This window comes from Gavia stellata, chromosome 5, assembly GCF_030936135.1.
Source record: "Gavia stellata isolate bGavSte3 chromosome 5, bGavSte3.hap2, whole genome shotgun sequence".
NCBI lineage: Eukaryota > Metazoa > Chordata > Aves > Gaviiformes > Gaviidae > Gavia > Gavia stellata.
In genome coordinates, this window is record NC_082598.1 from 29,015,684 (window position 1) to 29,031,093 (window position 15,410).

The following is a 15,410-nucleotide window of genomic DNA, read 5'->3' on the forward strand; positions in this document are numbered from 1 at the left end:
TATTTCGCAACATAAACCTACGCAAGGATCTCATTCAATCCTGTATAGGAAGCAGCCTATAAAACGCTCGTTTTAGCTTCGTGCATCATTAGGGCTGTAGCATTTCTTTTAAAATCTTTTTTTTTTTACTTTCAAATCTGTATTTTTAGTATCTTCATTCCAGATTACAAAATAAACTTATATTTCGTCTGGATCCTAGTGATTTTTGGTTCCAAGCCCCTACACAGCAACATCAATAAAGAACAGCAAGCCTGGCTGCTTCTTCAGCAGCACAAAACTGCACCTTAACAGCCTGGGGCACGAAAGGGGCACAAAAATCCCACATGCAGAGCACAGGTGAAGCCAAATTCAAGCCTCCTCCACTTCTAATTCCTATACAGCAATTCAGTCTACCACTTCTAAATCAAAGCTGGAATTCGAGCAAGTGTGGTAAAGAACTGATGTACTCGGGCACCTGAGCTCTGGTTTTCCCTAAGTAGTGGAACAGAACCCTTCAAAGACCTGACCTCTTAGGCTGGTAAAAGTACACTGGCTTCTATTAGGACCAGATCAGTGGCATTTAGGGGGCAAAAGCTGCCAAGAACCAGAAGAATCTGGCTATCAGACAGGTCCCTCCATCCTCATCCAGCCAACGCACACCGGCTAAAGGGCTTTTAAAAAAACCAAAAACCAGCGCAACAGCAGCAGCCCGAGCCCAGGGTGTCGGCAGAGCAGCGAGGCGGGGGTTGCGCCCGGGACCGCCCCAGCGGGGCCCCCACGGCCGGGGTCCCTCAGCCCCCCCGGAGCTTTCGGGGCCAGGCGCTGCCTCGCTGCCGGCCCTTCCCTCCCCGGAGGGCTCGGACGCCGGGGCGGGGAGGCGGGGGGGGGTCGGTCGGTAACGGGTCGGTACGAGCGGCGAGCGCTGCGCCCCCCGCCCCTGCCCGGCGCGCCCCCCCACGCCGGCACCGCGCCGCCACCGTACCCCCGAATCCCGGTCGCAGGCGGTTGTCATAGCCATCCAGGAGGCTGTTCAGGATGCTGGTGAAATTCTCCGGCCACAATTTCTCCTCTCTTTTGCTCTGCGCTGGCGGCCCGGTGAGACTACGAGGCAAAGAGGGAACGGGTGAGCGGAGCCGCCGGGAGCCCGCGGGGGCAGCGGCACCGGGACCGGCCGCCCCGGGCCCCGCGCCGCCGCCGGGGGTACTCACCACGTCGCCAGGCACAGGCAGTGCAGGAGGGCGATGGAGAGACCCGAGGACATGGCGATGGCTGGCTCCCTGGCAGAAACCATCTTTGCATGCCATTCTTCACGCCTGGGCACGTTAAACGCCTTGTCCGGGGCGGGGAGGGGGACGCGGGGCCCGGCGGGGGGGCGGCGGCAGCCCCCGGCGGCCCTACATGCGCGGCGCCCCGGTTGCCAGGCGCCCGGCACGGGCGGAGGAGCGGCGAGTTTCCCCGCACCGTTAACTCTCTCGGGGCAACAGGCGCCGGTCCCCGCCGCTCCCCCCCGCTCCCGCCTCCGCCCCGCCCGCGGCCCCGCGCTCCGCCCCGCTCTCCCCTCCCGGCCGCCCCGTGGCAGAGGGCGGCCGCCGCAGCCCCCTCCGGGCGGCCGTCGGGGCGTGAAAGCCGCCCGCTGCCTCTCGGTGGGGGTGCGGCGAGGTGGGGTGCCTGTGCCTGAAGGGTGGCTGGGGGCGTCGTGGCGGGGACGGCGGCGGCGAAGTCTTCGTTCGTCCCAGTCATCTCTGCTCCCCAAGGCGGGGAGCAATACCAAGAGCGGAGGGGAAAGCGACTAATTCCCCGGCGAGGAGGGCCTGGGGGCAGGAGGGTCCCTCCGCTCCGGTGCCAGAAGAGCTCGGGGGAGAGGAGAAGAAAGAGAGCTCTGACTTCAAGGTTAAAACAGAGCGCACCCAAAACAGATGGGAGCGAGGGGGTTATCCCGGGTTTCTAAAAGCAAAAATGCCAGAATAGAAGAATGGTTTCACATTATAGCTGTTTTTTCTTTTCCTTTCATTCCTATAATTAGGGAACAAGATTTGGTGACCCACATAATTTCCATTATCCAAGGTCCAAGGGATTCTGCAGCAATTACAGTAAAATCCACTCAGAAGTGTTGCTAGTCTGTCACAGGCTGTTGGGACGGCTGGGAGGAGAGGGGAAGAGAGGGGGAAAGGAAGAGAAAGGGGGGGGTGTCCCCCACACGGTAGGTATTGACAACAAACAACTTCTTCTTCTGATCAGCTGTGCTGTGAGGACAATTGTTTAGGTTTGGAAATCAGTGTGCATGTCAATTTTAATGAGGATGGTGAAGTTCATCGTGCAGGAGCACATAGAGCAGGTATTGTAATTGACTCCAAGACTACAGTACTGTCAATGCTGACATAAAAAGGCTTTCTTCATTACTTGCTACAGTATGTCCCAGCACTGAAATGCCTGATTATCTTCAAAACTACTGTACACTTGGAATCTTCCTGATTGTACTTCAGAGCTTGTTCCAGCTAGTGTGGCCTTTGCTGATTCCTTTGAAAAACAATTAAAGCTGTGCTTGAAATCCATTTAGCTTGCTGATGCTGTTTATCTTTCAAAAAAACCCTGCCTAGGCAGCCAGTTCTGCTTCCAATTTTAAAAGCCCTGTTTAGGCCTCTGCAAATTACTAGCCTGTTTCCTGAGATTTTGACAGGATCCTCATCTCCCGACTGCCTTACAGGATCCTGATCTGAGTGCCTTACTGGGCGGAAGCCTCGCAGAGCGGGCAGCATGCCTACAGACAGCACGCACGCTCCATGCAGTATTTACAAGCCTGGACAACACAGACGGTAGGATGTCACGCCAAGGTCACTTCAGCTCCCGTGATGAGGCTCTGGGAGCAGCCTGTTTAACTCCACACACAGGTGAAAACCAGCATGCCAGCAGGAGCCCACTGCCCTGGCTCCATTAGCAATCTGCTCAGGAACAACAGCAGGATGGATCAGCAGCTCTTCAGGAGTCTAATTTCACCACATCAGATAAGTTTGCCTGGGTTAATCAGCCACCTTTGATCTTCTCTAAACTGATGTAATTTGTTTCTCTGAACCTGTTTTCTGCTATAGCATGGACTATGCCAAGGAGATACTTAGGACTGGCCTCCAGTAAAGGTAATCTCTAGTTTTCCTGTCCCTTGCAAGAAAAAGTAATCCCTAGTTGCAGAACATGGAAGATATTTCTAAAAGTGAGATTATCTAATCTAGGGATACTTCAGAAAAATTTTGCTGGCGGAAGCCAAATTCACAAAACTAAAGCAAGGGCAATAGATGGTAATTGAGAACTGGGAAGATCCTGCTGGCTAGTCACAGACACAGAGCAAACCGTGGCTCTACAGCGCTGCCACTTCTAGCAGCTGCCGTGGAAGAAAGCCAACAACACCCTGGCAGAGCCGGGGACACCCTTGGGTTTAGATTGTTTTATTACCTTCGGCATATGCACAGACACCTGCGTGAACTGAAATACAGAAAAGTTGAGTGGTATTCACCAGTAATGACCTCCCCACATGAATGTCCTGAGAAATCTTATCACTCAACCCTCAAACCCCTCTCAAATCCATGCCTGGAGTCATAGGAAACATGGATGCCGTAGGCCCAGTAGTTCTGCTAAAGGTAGAAATTGAAGAAACTCACTCAGTTATCCCCCTTCCAGCAATTCTAGGAACTGAGCTGGTCTTTGCATGATTCCCAGGCCTTTAGAACAAAGAATAATATTGTATTATAATGTTATAAAATTACTGATATCTTTTGTGTCTTCAGTACAGGTACTTCAGTAAAGGTAACATCAGGTTGAGAGATTTGTGGTCATGCCATGCCAGGGCACCAGGCAAGAAGTACTCATGGCTTCTAAGAAGACGCTCATGTTGTTTTTTCTAAGAAAAGGTAGGCACAGTGCCCTTCTGTCACACCCTCCCTGCCGCAGGTTATATTGGTGTAGGATCCAGGTGCCATTGGGTGCATTTACTCCCTACAAGTGCTAAAACTAAATAAGAAATCACCTTCTCTACATCTAGAAAATTAGTTCAAACACTTTTCAAATTTATCAGTGGTTAATATCTCCCTTAGATCCAGCACTGCCTATCAAGAATTAAGTAAGATTAATAACAAAACCAGAGATTGCTGTCTTTGATATCTGAACAACTGAATCATTTGTATATTGCTGAAACTTTTACAAGACTAGGCTTGAAGGGAATATAAAGCAGTTCAGAAAGACAGTAAACAGTCCTGTAAGCCAGATAAATCACTTCTGAGTACTTGCTTATACCATTTGATATATGCATTGCCCCAGCTAATTTCAACATCTTTTTAATTACATCTGAAGGGATATTCTAGATACTTTTGTAATGTATTTGTAGCATAGGCATATACAGAAACTCCCAGGGTGCTTCTTTGTCACCAGCAGATATATGCTGATTTTAAAAATACTGCTTCAAATGATCTTTGATCACTTCAAAGAATTTCTGGGTTATATTGCCTCTCTAAAAGAACTTCATAACCCCAAGAAGGATTTAGTGGTCACAGGCTGGATTGATGGTCCCTAAAAATGTTTGCTGAATTTGGCATTTTCTCAGCTTCTCCAGCTTTTATCACCAATTCTTCCAAGATTTCTCCAAAGAAATCTCACCCATCGTGGACTATTGTAAGAAGGGGACTATTTTTGCCCGGCTCCATATGCTCAGAAAGCACTTGAATATCTTAAATAGACTTTTTTTTTTTTTCCCCTGCCCCTATGCTGATGTATCCTCCTAATGATTTTTGATGAAGCAGACATTCTGGCCATGCCTCAAAAGCAGTTTTATCCAAAGCTATGGATCTTCAACTTTAGCTTGATCATTTTTTATTTATCACAATACACAGAGAAGCAGAAAAGTTTTTCATCGCTCTTCCCATTTCTACTTTACCATCATATTAAGTGGAAAGCAAAAGAAAGTCTGTATTTTTCTTGTGGAAGGTGTTATTTAGCCTTTCCGGGTTTTTTTGGAAACTATGGATTCCACGAACGTTACAGATTATATAGGTAAATTTTTAGGTTACAATCTGTTCCCCAGCAGATTTCATTATTCCGCTGATTTTGACCTGATTTAGTCCTGGCATCAAATCCATGAAGACAGGCGAGTTTATACAGAAAAGACTGAAAAAATCTTTAATGCCCAACCATATATTGCATAGTTAAAAGCCCCTAACACTTAGAACAGAGGAATAAAACTGGGATCACTGCCAAGCACGTAAATATTTCTTTATCTGAATAGCTAAGTCATTGATTTCTTGGACTTTTTACAGTTTCTGCCCGTATCAACAGTGTTTCTTACAGTCTTGATCAAATGGCTTGTCTTCACTTACATACTTTTTAAAGCTCAGTGGCTGAATATCCTTTCTTTGGAAAATGTATACCCCAATCCTATTTTTGGTAGATGACTAAGAAAAGATATGGATACCTTTTCTGTAAAGTTAACTAGAGGGTCTTTCACTCCCCTCCTTGCACCTCCTCGAGGGTGCAAGGAGTCTTTTACTCCCCTCCTCTCCTGCATCCATACACATTAAAGAGATCATGGGAACCTACAAAAAATACAATTGTCCTTGGCTTTATCAAGACTTTGATCTGGAGCTCAGGAGAAGCCTGAGCTATCTGTTCAGGGAAGAGTTTTCCATCAGTGGGGACACCAGGATACTGTGGGCCTTGGCTGCAACTCTAGCAATGTGCTTATATTTAAGGAGACTTGCTTTTGGGTCTATTGATTGCAATTTAAGTTCTGTTCTGGGAGCAGTAAGATAGATGCTTAAGCTCTTTCTGGCTGTTCTTCCAGTCCAGCTTTCCCTACCTGCTGTAGTTTTCTTTCCAGATTCTTATTTCAGTACCTGATCACAAAGTCATTACCTCCAGTTTTAAAAGGATCCCATTGCATTCATTGCAGCAAAGATGTTATCAGATGCACTTCCTTCTCTCAAGAACTTACAGGCTAGAAAGATAAGACTAACTAAGGACTGGACACCAGAAAGTACTATTATTTCTGTTTTCATAGGAACTGAGATGCAAAAAGCCTAAGTGGCAACCCAACACCATGTAAGAAATCTGCAGCAGAATAGGAGCTTAATTCCAGTCTGCTGTGTCCCAGGTCAGTTCTCTAATCACCACCTCAGCTGTCCTTTCAAAGCACAGCATAAGCTCTGTGTAAAACTGAACCATCAGCAGGCCCAGCTTTGCTTCACTTCCATGGCCAGAACTCCTACGAAACTGCAGGAACTGATGCCGACATGCATTTAGCTGTGTATTTTTTCCTCTGACATATGGTATTTACAAGACTGTTCTACAGTACCATGGTTATTTTAACACATATGTCCTTGATTGCTTGGAATAAGGCTAGAAAATCCTTTGAGTAGCAAATATATATATATATATACACACACACATATATATGGCTATTACTGATGGCAATAGGATTTATGTGGATTCTTCTAGTGATTGACACATGGATGTTTAAGGAGGTAAACTGTGAGCTTCATATTTAAGGGGACCTCTACTCTACACACTGCAATGGAAACGTGTTTGTGGAAGCCCTCACTGCAAGAACTGCCGATTTGAGGCAAAAAGTGTTCTCAGCAAGAAAGCATTAGAGAATTCCTATGCCTCCATATCTCATTTCTCATCTAGCCCCACTGCTTCTCCAGCACACACATGTATAAGGGGGCACATCACTGACCCACGTTACGTCTGCGGCAGGAGCCTAGAGATGCAGGGGCCATCGGGGCAGGTCACAGTCACCTCCTCAGTGGGAGAGTGGGGAATAAAGCAGATCTCCTGATTTCTGTCTCTAAAATGGGCATCCCCAGAACACATGCTAGGAAGATCTCTTCATGCAGGGCAAATAGAGATTTTTCTAAAAGCAGTACAAGGCTGTCTCTGTTTCAGCGAGGTGAAGGCAGCCAGGTTGTGAGGAGGAATTTGGGAAACCACTGCCCTGTATCCCACCTTCCCCTGTCAGGGCTTCCAAGCTTGATGCTAAATGTGTCAAAATTTTTGGTTGCCCCGAGCAACAGTAGCAAACCTGCAGCTTTCGGAGGCAGCAGGCAGGACGGAGAGAGGGGCAGGGGGCTGAGGCAGGGACAGCTCATGGGGGCTGCCGTGCCTCAGGAGAGGGAAGGAAAGCTGGGCGTTCCCACTTGTGGTCTCCTTCAGGTTCCTGCTTTCAGGCAGAGCCTCCACACTATACCACCTAGTTTTAAGATAGCTGCATCCCACTGCTGGCCCCTGCTCCCAAAGGGAAGGAGAGAGCAGAAGCACCAACAAACTGCTTCGCTAGAAGGCTTCATGTTCCCAGTCATTACACGTCTATTAGTCCCAGAAGTATGTGAGTCATGGGCAGATGTCTGGGGAATGAGGTAAATATGCCATGGGAGCCATAGGTCTGCCTCCTGACTCACACTGAAGCCACTGGCATCAGCTCTAGCGATTTTCTCCCTGCCTTCATGGTGCTGGGCTTGCCCAGGTCTCTCAAAGGCAGGAGGAGCCTTATTACTCTTTAAAAGAGAAAGCAGGAGAGTTGCAGAGTTTCTGGATTGTACAATGGGGGAGTAAAACCTGAAAATTTGACATAGCTGTTTTACAAGTTACTGCATAAAGAACCCAAAATCCTGCGGGCAGATAAGTAAAACTGAGACTTCTGAATCTCATTAGCCCTGTGGCCTGACTTGTGATTCTCAAGTCTGGGGCTAGCAGTACTGATGAGGCTCCTTTTATGCTGCTCTTCCCTCATGTTGCCCTGCTGGGGGGCTGATGAGCCATGCTCAGCACCTCTGCACTGACAATGATGTTCAGTGAAGAAGAGACACTTTGCTTTGGTTTGGTTCACTTCCTACCACTGCTGTCTTTGCTTATGTCAAGCACACACATTAACAGAAAGACCTCCCTTTCTACCTTGGAAGAGAAACATCCTTTATGTCATGACATTTTAAGAAATATTATGGCTCCAGAAGGAGCAAGGCATACAGTCACCTGAAGGTGTTCTGTATCTACCTTCTTACAAGGGATAGCTTGTACAGTTGCACACCAACTATAGTCAAAACCCTCCTTATAACAATAACATCTCTGTACTAAATAATAATATCAGCATTCGTGTGTTAGGTGGAAAATATTTCTTTTAAAATGTTTTAGTATAAAAACAAACAGAACAATTTTTTATGCAAATAGAGCTGCCAAGCAGACTTCTGCAGCAGCCCAGGGGTCTGTAAACAGCTGAGCAAACTGGCGTTTAGAGCTGCACTTGTAAGCTCTGCTTGAAAGGCAAACTTTGCCATTGTGGTAATACACTTAATCTACAGAAGACACACAACCAGTCTGCTCTTCATTACCATCTGGTGGTTGTTGCATGGAGTGGCATTACTCACATCTCAAAAAGTTACTGAGGGAAATTTTCATATCATCACCGAAAGGAAAGGGTGCTGCAGCAGTAGTGGGCAGCACAAGGGGGCTGGTTTTGTCTTACAGGCTTTGATACAGAGGCATCAGGCCCAGAAAACACTGACAAAATGAGCGGGTGGAAAAGAGAAAATTAAGAAGCATCTGGTGGTACTTCAGCATTTCATCAAGTAATTTAAGGCGTACCTGAATATCATTTGCAAGGAGCTGAGAACTGCTTGGGAAGCGTAGTGCACTGTTCCCTCCCACCGACAGCAATGACAGCTGAGACCATTTTGCAAGATAAGGTATCTTGTTAACCACTTTTAATAAATAATTCCCAGATCTCCTTCACTACTTACCCAGAGAGGTATCTTACAAGTGGTATCCTTGCAGGGGTGTTATGTCCTCTGTGGTGAGCATGAGGGAGATAATCCTATTCTGCAGGTATAGAAATGGACATATCTCAGTCTATGCTCTCGTGCTAAAGCTAGAAGCTAGCACCATTAAATACGATGGAGCTGTCCCTACTCTGCACACTTTTAGATGTGTCCTCCTCTGGACAAAAAGTGCTTTAGGTTAGGATACCTGAGCAGCTGGGAAGAACAGCAGCTGCCTCTGCTCCTGTGCCTCTGAGGAGGATGCCTGTGTTTGGTTTGGTACATAGTACTCCCTTTCCCCTACTCCACTGTACAGTCTCTTCCCCTCCCCACCCAATGGTTTCATCAAAGGGAAACTGTGCAGTGTGATACAGCTTGGAAGGGACTTTCGGAAGTCATTGGCCCAATCTCCTGCTCAAAGCACAGCTAGCCTCAAAGTTAGATCAGGTAGCACAGGGCCTCTAGGGAGATCCTCACCCTTTTCAATCTTCTTGGAGTATTTCTTATCCTTGGAGCATTTCTCATGAGGGAAGGGTCATCTGCTCTTATATTGAGTGAAAGAAGTACAATAACTGATGAAGTACAATACCCTTTTGCTTTTACCTAAGTGTATGGATCAACAAATAATTGATATACAGTGACAAGTCCCCTGTAAGTATTTTGCAACAGTAGAAATATAACCTCTTGGCCACAGGCACGTAGTCTAGATACCCTACGGGGTTGATCCAGTGCAACTGCAGCACCTCTTCTCTTATGCACTAGACAGAATTTTTCAAGAATAGCATGAAATTAAATAAAATCAATTTATTATTGTAATCATAAAATTCACAAAGCATAATACACTTAAAACCAGAAATATTTTATGGCTCAGTTGCTTTTTACCTTCAAAGAAGATGCACTCTTCAGTTCCTTTCCTAGCCCTGCCACTGATTTCTGTGACCTTGGATAAGTCATTTAGGCCAAGTCTTCTCAACAAGTGTAGCTAATGCTAAGTGCATGAATGTGTATGGAGACTTTTATAAGTAAGAGTGACCCAGATCATGTGAAGGCCAAATAACCAAATCTGCATTTAAAATTTTGATCCTCAGACCTCCATGTCTGAATTTCCTGTTCTGTAAATTTTAGAGGAGACTTACATATGTCGCAGGGACATTTGAAGGTATTAATTAGTTCAAATGCACACAGTGGCTTAGAAATGTAAAGTATATAAATACTAAGCATTATTATCAAATAGGTCAGTATTTAACCAATACTCATGTCCTTGTTAGTTTAGACACTTTGTCAAATTTGTGTCTCATTTTGGATGTTTAATACATAATCAGCTCTCTAAATATTTCTGTGCTGGACACAGGCAGCAGAGTACATGACATTAACACTGTCTGAGAAATAAACACTCCTTAAGCCGATACACTGTCTACATGAACAGGCTTCCACAGTCACCTCCCAGACCTCTTAGCCCACTTAGACATGAGAAATGAAGGACTTCCACTGCTGATGGTGAAAATGAGTGGGTGGAAAACCCAGAGGACAAAAGGAAGCTGAATATTTTACAGAGACAAATACACACTTCTGGGAGCAGACTACACAAGATGAATGGTTTTAACAGGATGGATGAGGTTTGCACTCACAAGCACTCTTTCTTACCTCATGAAAACCATCTGTGTATTTCCCCTTCCCTGCCTTATTACTCCAGAGCAACACATGCTCTTTTCCTTGCTGTATGGTTCAGCTCACAGCCCAGAAAGATGAAGTACAAATCCGCCCTGACTTATGTATGATTTACACACCAGGGTCATTTAGGCCCCATTGCAAAACTCACTGAAGTAAACTAAAAACCTGACACTTACCCTGGGGACTCTGGATCAGAACCAGAAAGCATTTTTCACTCTGAGCTCCTGATTCACTATGGTGTTGGGTTTTTCTCTATATTTATCATACTTTATTTTCTTACAGCCTCATTGTTGTTGTTTTTATCCTGTTATACAAATGTTCTAATTCCTCAGTTCCCCATCTGACAGACAGGCAGGCGATCTTTTGCCTTCATCAAAGGGGGGGTGGACAGGAATTTGACTTGGCTGCCACTCCTGTGGCCAGCCCCTCAGACTGGTCAAAAGCAAAGACAATACTGGAACATACTTTGCAGATTTTCTGAAATGAAAACCTTGATAATGTCCCGAAGCTGAAGTAAAATTTAAGCCGTAATGTGCTAAGTGAAGGGAGAGAAACTCTCTGAATCAAGGAACAAGTCACTTAAGGAGATACTTGGCAAGACAAAGGAAGACACAACAGAGAGGTTAAGAATATGAGAAGTTAACTCATGGGAAGGATCCAAAAATCATCCCTTACAGTAGAAAGTGATGAGAGGGAAATGCTTCCAAATTGTAAAATTAAGTATATTCTTGATATTTCTTCTTGTGCCCTCTTCTGCCCATGAAACTAAGTCTTCTTTCAACCTCTTCCACTTCTGTCCAGAGATGGTATGAGAAAATATCTGAAGCTAATACTGTTGACATTACACAAATGCTTCCCGCTGCTCAGAGGAACAAGGGGATGCTCCCCCACCCCTTATCTCACCCTTTACTGCTTCCTGAGCGTTCAAGTTCTGCTGGTTGCCCTAAAAAAGGAGTTGGGATGGTTTTGCCCTCTGAGGTGGGTTTGAAGGCAGCCACAAACAGTTCAGTCTTTTCCAAAACGCATGAACAGTGAACAAACCAATAACCCCTGTTGTTCAACCATCCTTCCTGGGGCCCTCTTCTCAGAGCAGTTATCCCTGGGAGAGCCTCTGTGTCCCTGTGCCCAACACTGCTGTGGGCAGAGATGTGAAGAGGGGCTGCACAACTAGTAACATCCCAGTTTTGCAGTCTCACTGAGGAACTTCTATCTCACATCTTAGCCAGTTCTTCTTCTTCTTGTTCAATTTCTTTTTTTCTTCCAATTCTTATCTTTGCACTTATTTTAGCCTTTATTTTAGGGCTCTTTTCCAACTAGCTAAAAACAGCATAAATGACAGGGCGTAATCTATTTCTCAGGACCGCTTCCAGTGACTGCTGCCAGCCCACATGATACACATAAATCATGGATTTTAGACCTGCACCCCTGCATCAGTTAAAGAGGTAAGTAAAATTATTTGTTGTCTTACACCTCCCTGTTGACAAAGTGACTCCCAGCTGAAGAGATTCACATGTGCTCTTTGTTTCAGCAAGCAAGAAGCATCTATCTCACTCATCAAATGTGCTCCTGAGACAAGAAAGGAGTGTGCAAGCAGCTGTTGTGTAGGACTATTGCATTTGTTAAAATCATGCCCACTTTGTTTTCTCCCAGTGTAGGTATGACTATACGTGGCAATACATATCTAATGCTGTCATTTTCATGGCTGTGAATCTACTCAACAGAATTCCAGAGGAATTTGCCATCAGCAAAGAAATCAGCCTGTAAGTTTTCAGTCTGGCAGCTTTTGTTGTTATATTTTGCTGTTTTTCTAATACTCACTTTTAAATGTGAAAGGTGGAATATTTTGTAAACATATTCTTGAAATATAATGCAAATTTTCATTCTTGTCACCTTTGTCCTTGGAGGCAGCAGACAACCTTGGTAATGAGTGGAAATACGAAATGATAACTTTTCATGAGGCGGGTGCAATGGCAAGAGGATAGAGAACAGTTTCTATTTACGATGACCATTCTTGGCTCTGTTCTAGCTTTTACGCTTTAAGGTCTTACTATATACAAGCACAACCTCCTAAAAAAACAAGTATTATACAATCTCAACCAAAACGTCTTGTTTATTTTCTTACTGAAGTTGGCTGTTTGAGGTGTGTGCAATTTAGAGGCTGGGTCTCCAATGCACTAAGGACATTTTCAGGTAGATCTAATTTTAAAACTGGAAGCGCCAGCCAATGAAAAAGGCCAGTGTTCAGGCCCAGTTTTCATCCCAAATCAGACTGAACTTTTAATGTAAAACTAGCTCTGAGGAAAAACTAGTTAGGACCTTCAATCTCCCCAGCGATGTAGCACAGCAAGTGAGCAGGGGCTACTGGAGATAACAAAGGAACTGGAATTACACTTTCCATGGAAGAACTGCGAACCATAAGTACAGGCAGACAGCGATGTTACCACCCTTTAGAGTAACAAGATCACAACATACTTGAAATTAGAAGGGGAAGCTATCTAGCCTACCTCCTGCTCAACTTCAGAGCTAAGTTCAGCTCCTGCTCTGAGCTGCACTAACCTCAAAGATAGATCAGGTTGCTCAGGGCTTTGAAAGGAGTATCTTTTAATAGTAAATTTCTTGAGAGTTAATAATGCAGAAATCTATCTTTTCTCAAAGAAAACTTCATTTTGATTAAGTATTTTCTTTCCTCTTCGTGACAAAGGAACGCTTTGATCAACATACTTATGTGAAAATATCCCCAGAAAAGTTGCTTGTGTGACTGAATTCAGCCATTCTGTCTCTGTATTGCTAGAAGCAAACAAGCTAGGCTCTTATTTACATGACTCACAGATTCATGAGTGTATGTAGCGAGCACATCACATCACTGAAATGGGACAAAGAGACACATTGCATTCTAGTGGCTCAGTGTGGAAAATACTTCTGAGTGTGAGAATACTACTCGTATTTCTCTACTCACTGCTTTTAAAAGGACTTACTTAACCTGACAATTTAAACAGGGTTTTGCAGTGAGCTTGTTCAGAAAACAATGAAAAGGCAAAGCTGGAGAAAATGAACTCCATTTATCAGAAAAATAATTTCTGGGCCATTCCAGTAACAATGTTTAATTTCTTATTAAAAAAAAAAAACCATTCAAATAAAGACAGGACCAGGCCTAAAAAGCATAGACGCAAAGGTCTCAATCCTACAAATATATATGCAACTTGCCACGGTATGCATCAGCCTGTTAAAATCAAGGGAGCTGCTTGCAACGGAAAGGTGTATGTGTGCTCAACTTCTACAGGATAATACATCAGGCATTAACTCTTTCTGTCCTGCTTCTGACACCTCACCAGCACTGACAAACCTCAGTTGTTAGGAACTGTACAAAAGGAAGTACCTGAAATATCTTTTAACAGGAATCATTACAATATCACACTTCCTATGTCTCTGTTCTTTAAATACCTCCTTAAAACCAGCCTCTGCAGTGCTGTCTACAACTGCCTTCCTTTTTTCAGCAACACTTGAGACTACTGGCTACTTGTTGTTAACATGCCCACTGAGGCCATTAAACTATGCAAATGCACACAGCCTAACTGCAGCCTTCACCTTCTTTATGTCTGTCTCAACACCTGTTGAATGGCTTCCTAACTTACCCTGGATGGTTTGTTCTCTGAGGCTGGGATGGTCTTTCTTGATAACCTCTATAGCACCTGGCAAAAAGACCTTAATCTTCAGCCCCTACTGCTTCTCTTGAGCTAACATCAGAAGGAGAAGGAGCTTGTGAGTCTCCCACACCTGGGATGAAGGACTCGGAAAGTCAGCAGAGGTGTTCCCACAGGTAGCGAGGCAGGGGGCAAAGAAAATGTACTGCCGGGGGGGTTCTGTCATTAGGCATGCAGTGCTGGACTCGCACGCCTCGAGAGGAAGCAAGTTCTGTAATGTTAAGAAAGGATGTAGGATGAGTGGTGTAGTCACAAGGCTGGGAGATCTAAAAAGGGATTTCAAATGAGTGTTACAGATGTTTATCTGACATGATTAAAGACTCAGTAAATTATTCTGGCTGTAGATATTATAGGACAAAAAGAATCCTATAGCTCTTATTATACTCTTCTCACTTTGATTATTAAAGGTGAATAACTTCAATTCACAGTTTTGATATTTACTATTTATTCTTTACAAGCACTGTCCTAAGTGTTTTACAGTCTCTTAAAAGAAAGTAGAACCTGCACTAAGAAGATCTTAATTGACCTTTACAGCATATGAAAAGAGGGATAAAAATGGGGCACAAAGAGGGCATGTGTTTTGACCTGTACCTGTTTTATTTCCTGAGGGTGTGGAGGCTTACTGAGAGATCTGAAGTAAAGGGAAATGGCTGGGAGGGTGAGATGCTTTCCTTAGTGCGGGGCAGCATCGCACCATCTACAGATCCCAGGATAAAGTGCAAGTTCAGTGTGTCAGTCCGCAGCTCTTGATCGCTTGCACAGCTTTCCCGCTGCACTGAAACCCCAAAGCACACTAAAAGTATCTCCAGCTTGCCATTTTCTGCCATCCAAGAAGACTGCTCACAAGCTGCATTTGACTCAAGGGATTACTAGAGGTATAAAATGACAATAGAATTATCACTAAGCAGATGAAATATGTGACCTGTTTCGTTATCTGTCTCTTTTCTCTAAGTATAAATATTAACAGGGTTTGGGTTTTACCTGCAAATGTAGTAATTTCAGAGTTCCTAGGTTTCATTTCATAGTTTTTAAACCCAACCCAAATTTTTACAGATTTGAAAATTTGATCCAAGATTTTTAATATACCTTATCAGTATAGTTACGGCAAAATGTCACCGGCTCAGTGCCAAGTAAGAAAAAATATATACCCATCCTAATTCTCATTTTTCTTTTACCTGTCTGAGAAGCCACACAGCCAAGCAACCAGCAGGGCACAGATGTCTGACAATGAATAATTGAGAGATCCTGAGCTCAGTTTCCCATTCCATTT

At 44.6% G+C, this 15,410-nt stretch overlaps 1 protein-coding gene across 1 annotated transcript in view; it reads right to left on the minus strand.

Moving 5' to 3' along the window:
- Positions 1-1,270, minus strand: part of GABRA4 (gamma-aminobutyric acid type A receptor subunit alpha4) — a 37,572-nt gene extending 36,302 nt beyond the window's left edge. The window contains exons 1-2 of the mRNA XM_059817471.1: positions 1,188-1,270; positions 962-1,080 (exon numbers count right to left, since the gene is read on the minus strand). Of these exons, the coding sequence (XP_059673454.1) occupies positions 962-1,080; positions 1,188-1,270 (202 nt within the window). The remainder of the gene's footprint in view (positions 1-961; positions 1,081-1,187) is intronic.
- Positions 1,271-15,410: the final 14,140 nt, after the last annotated feature.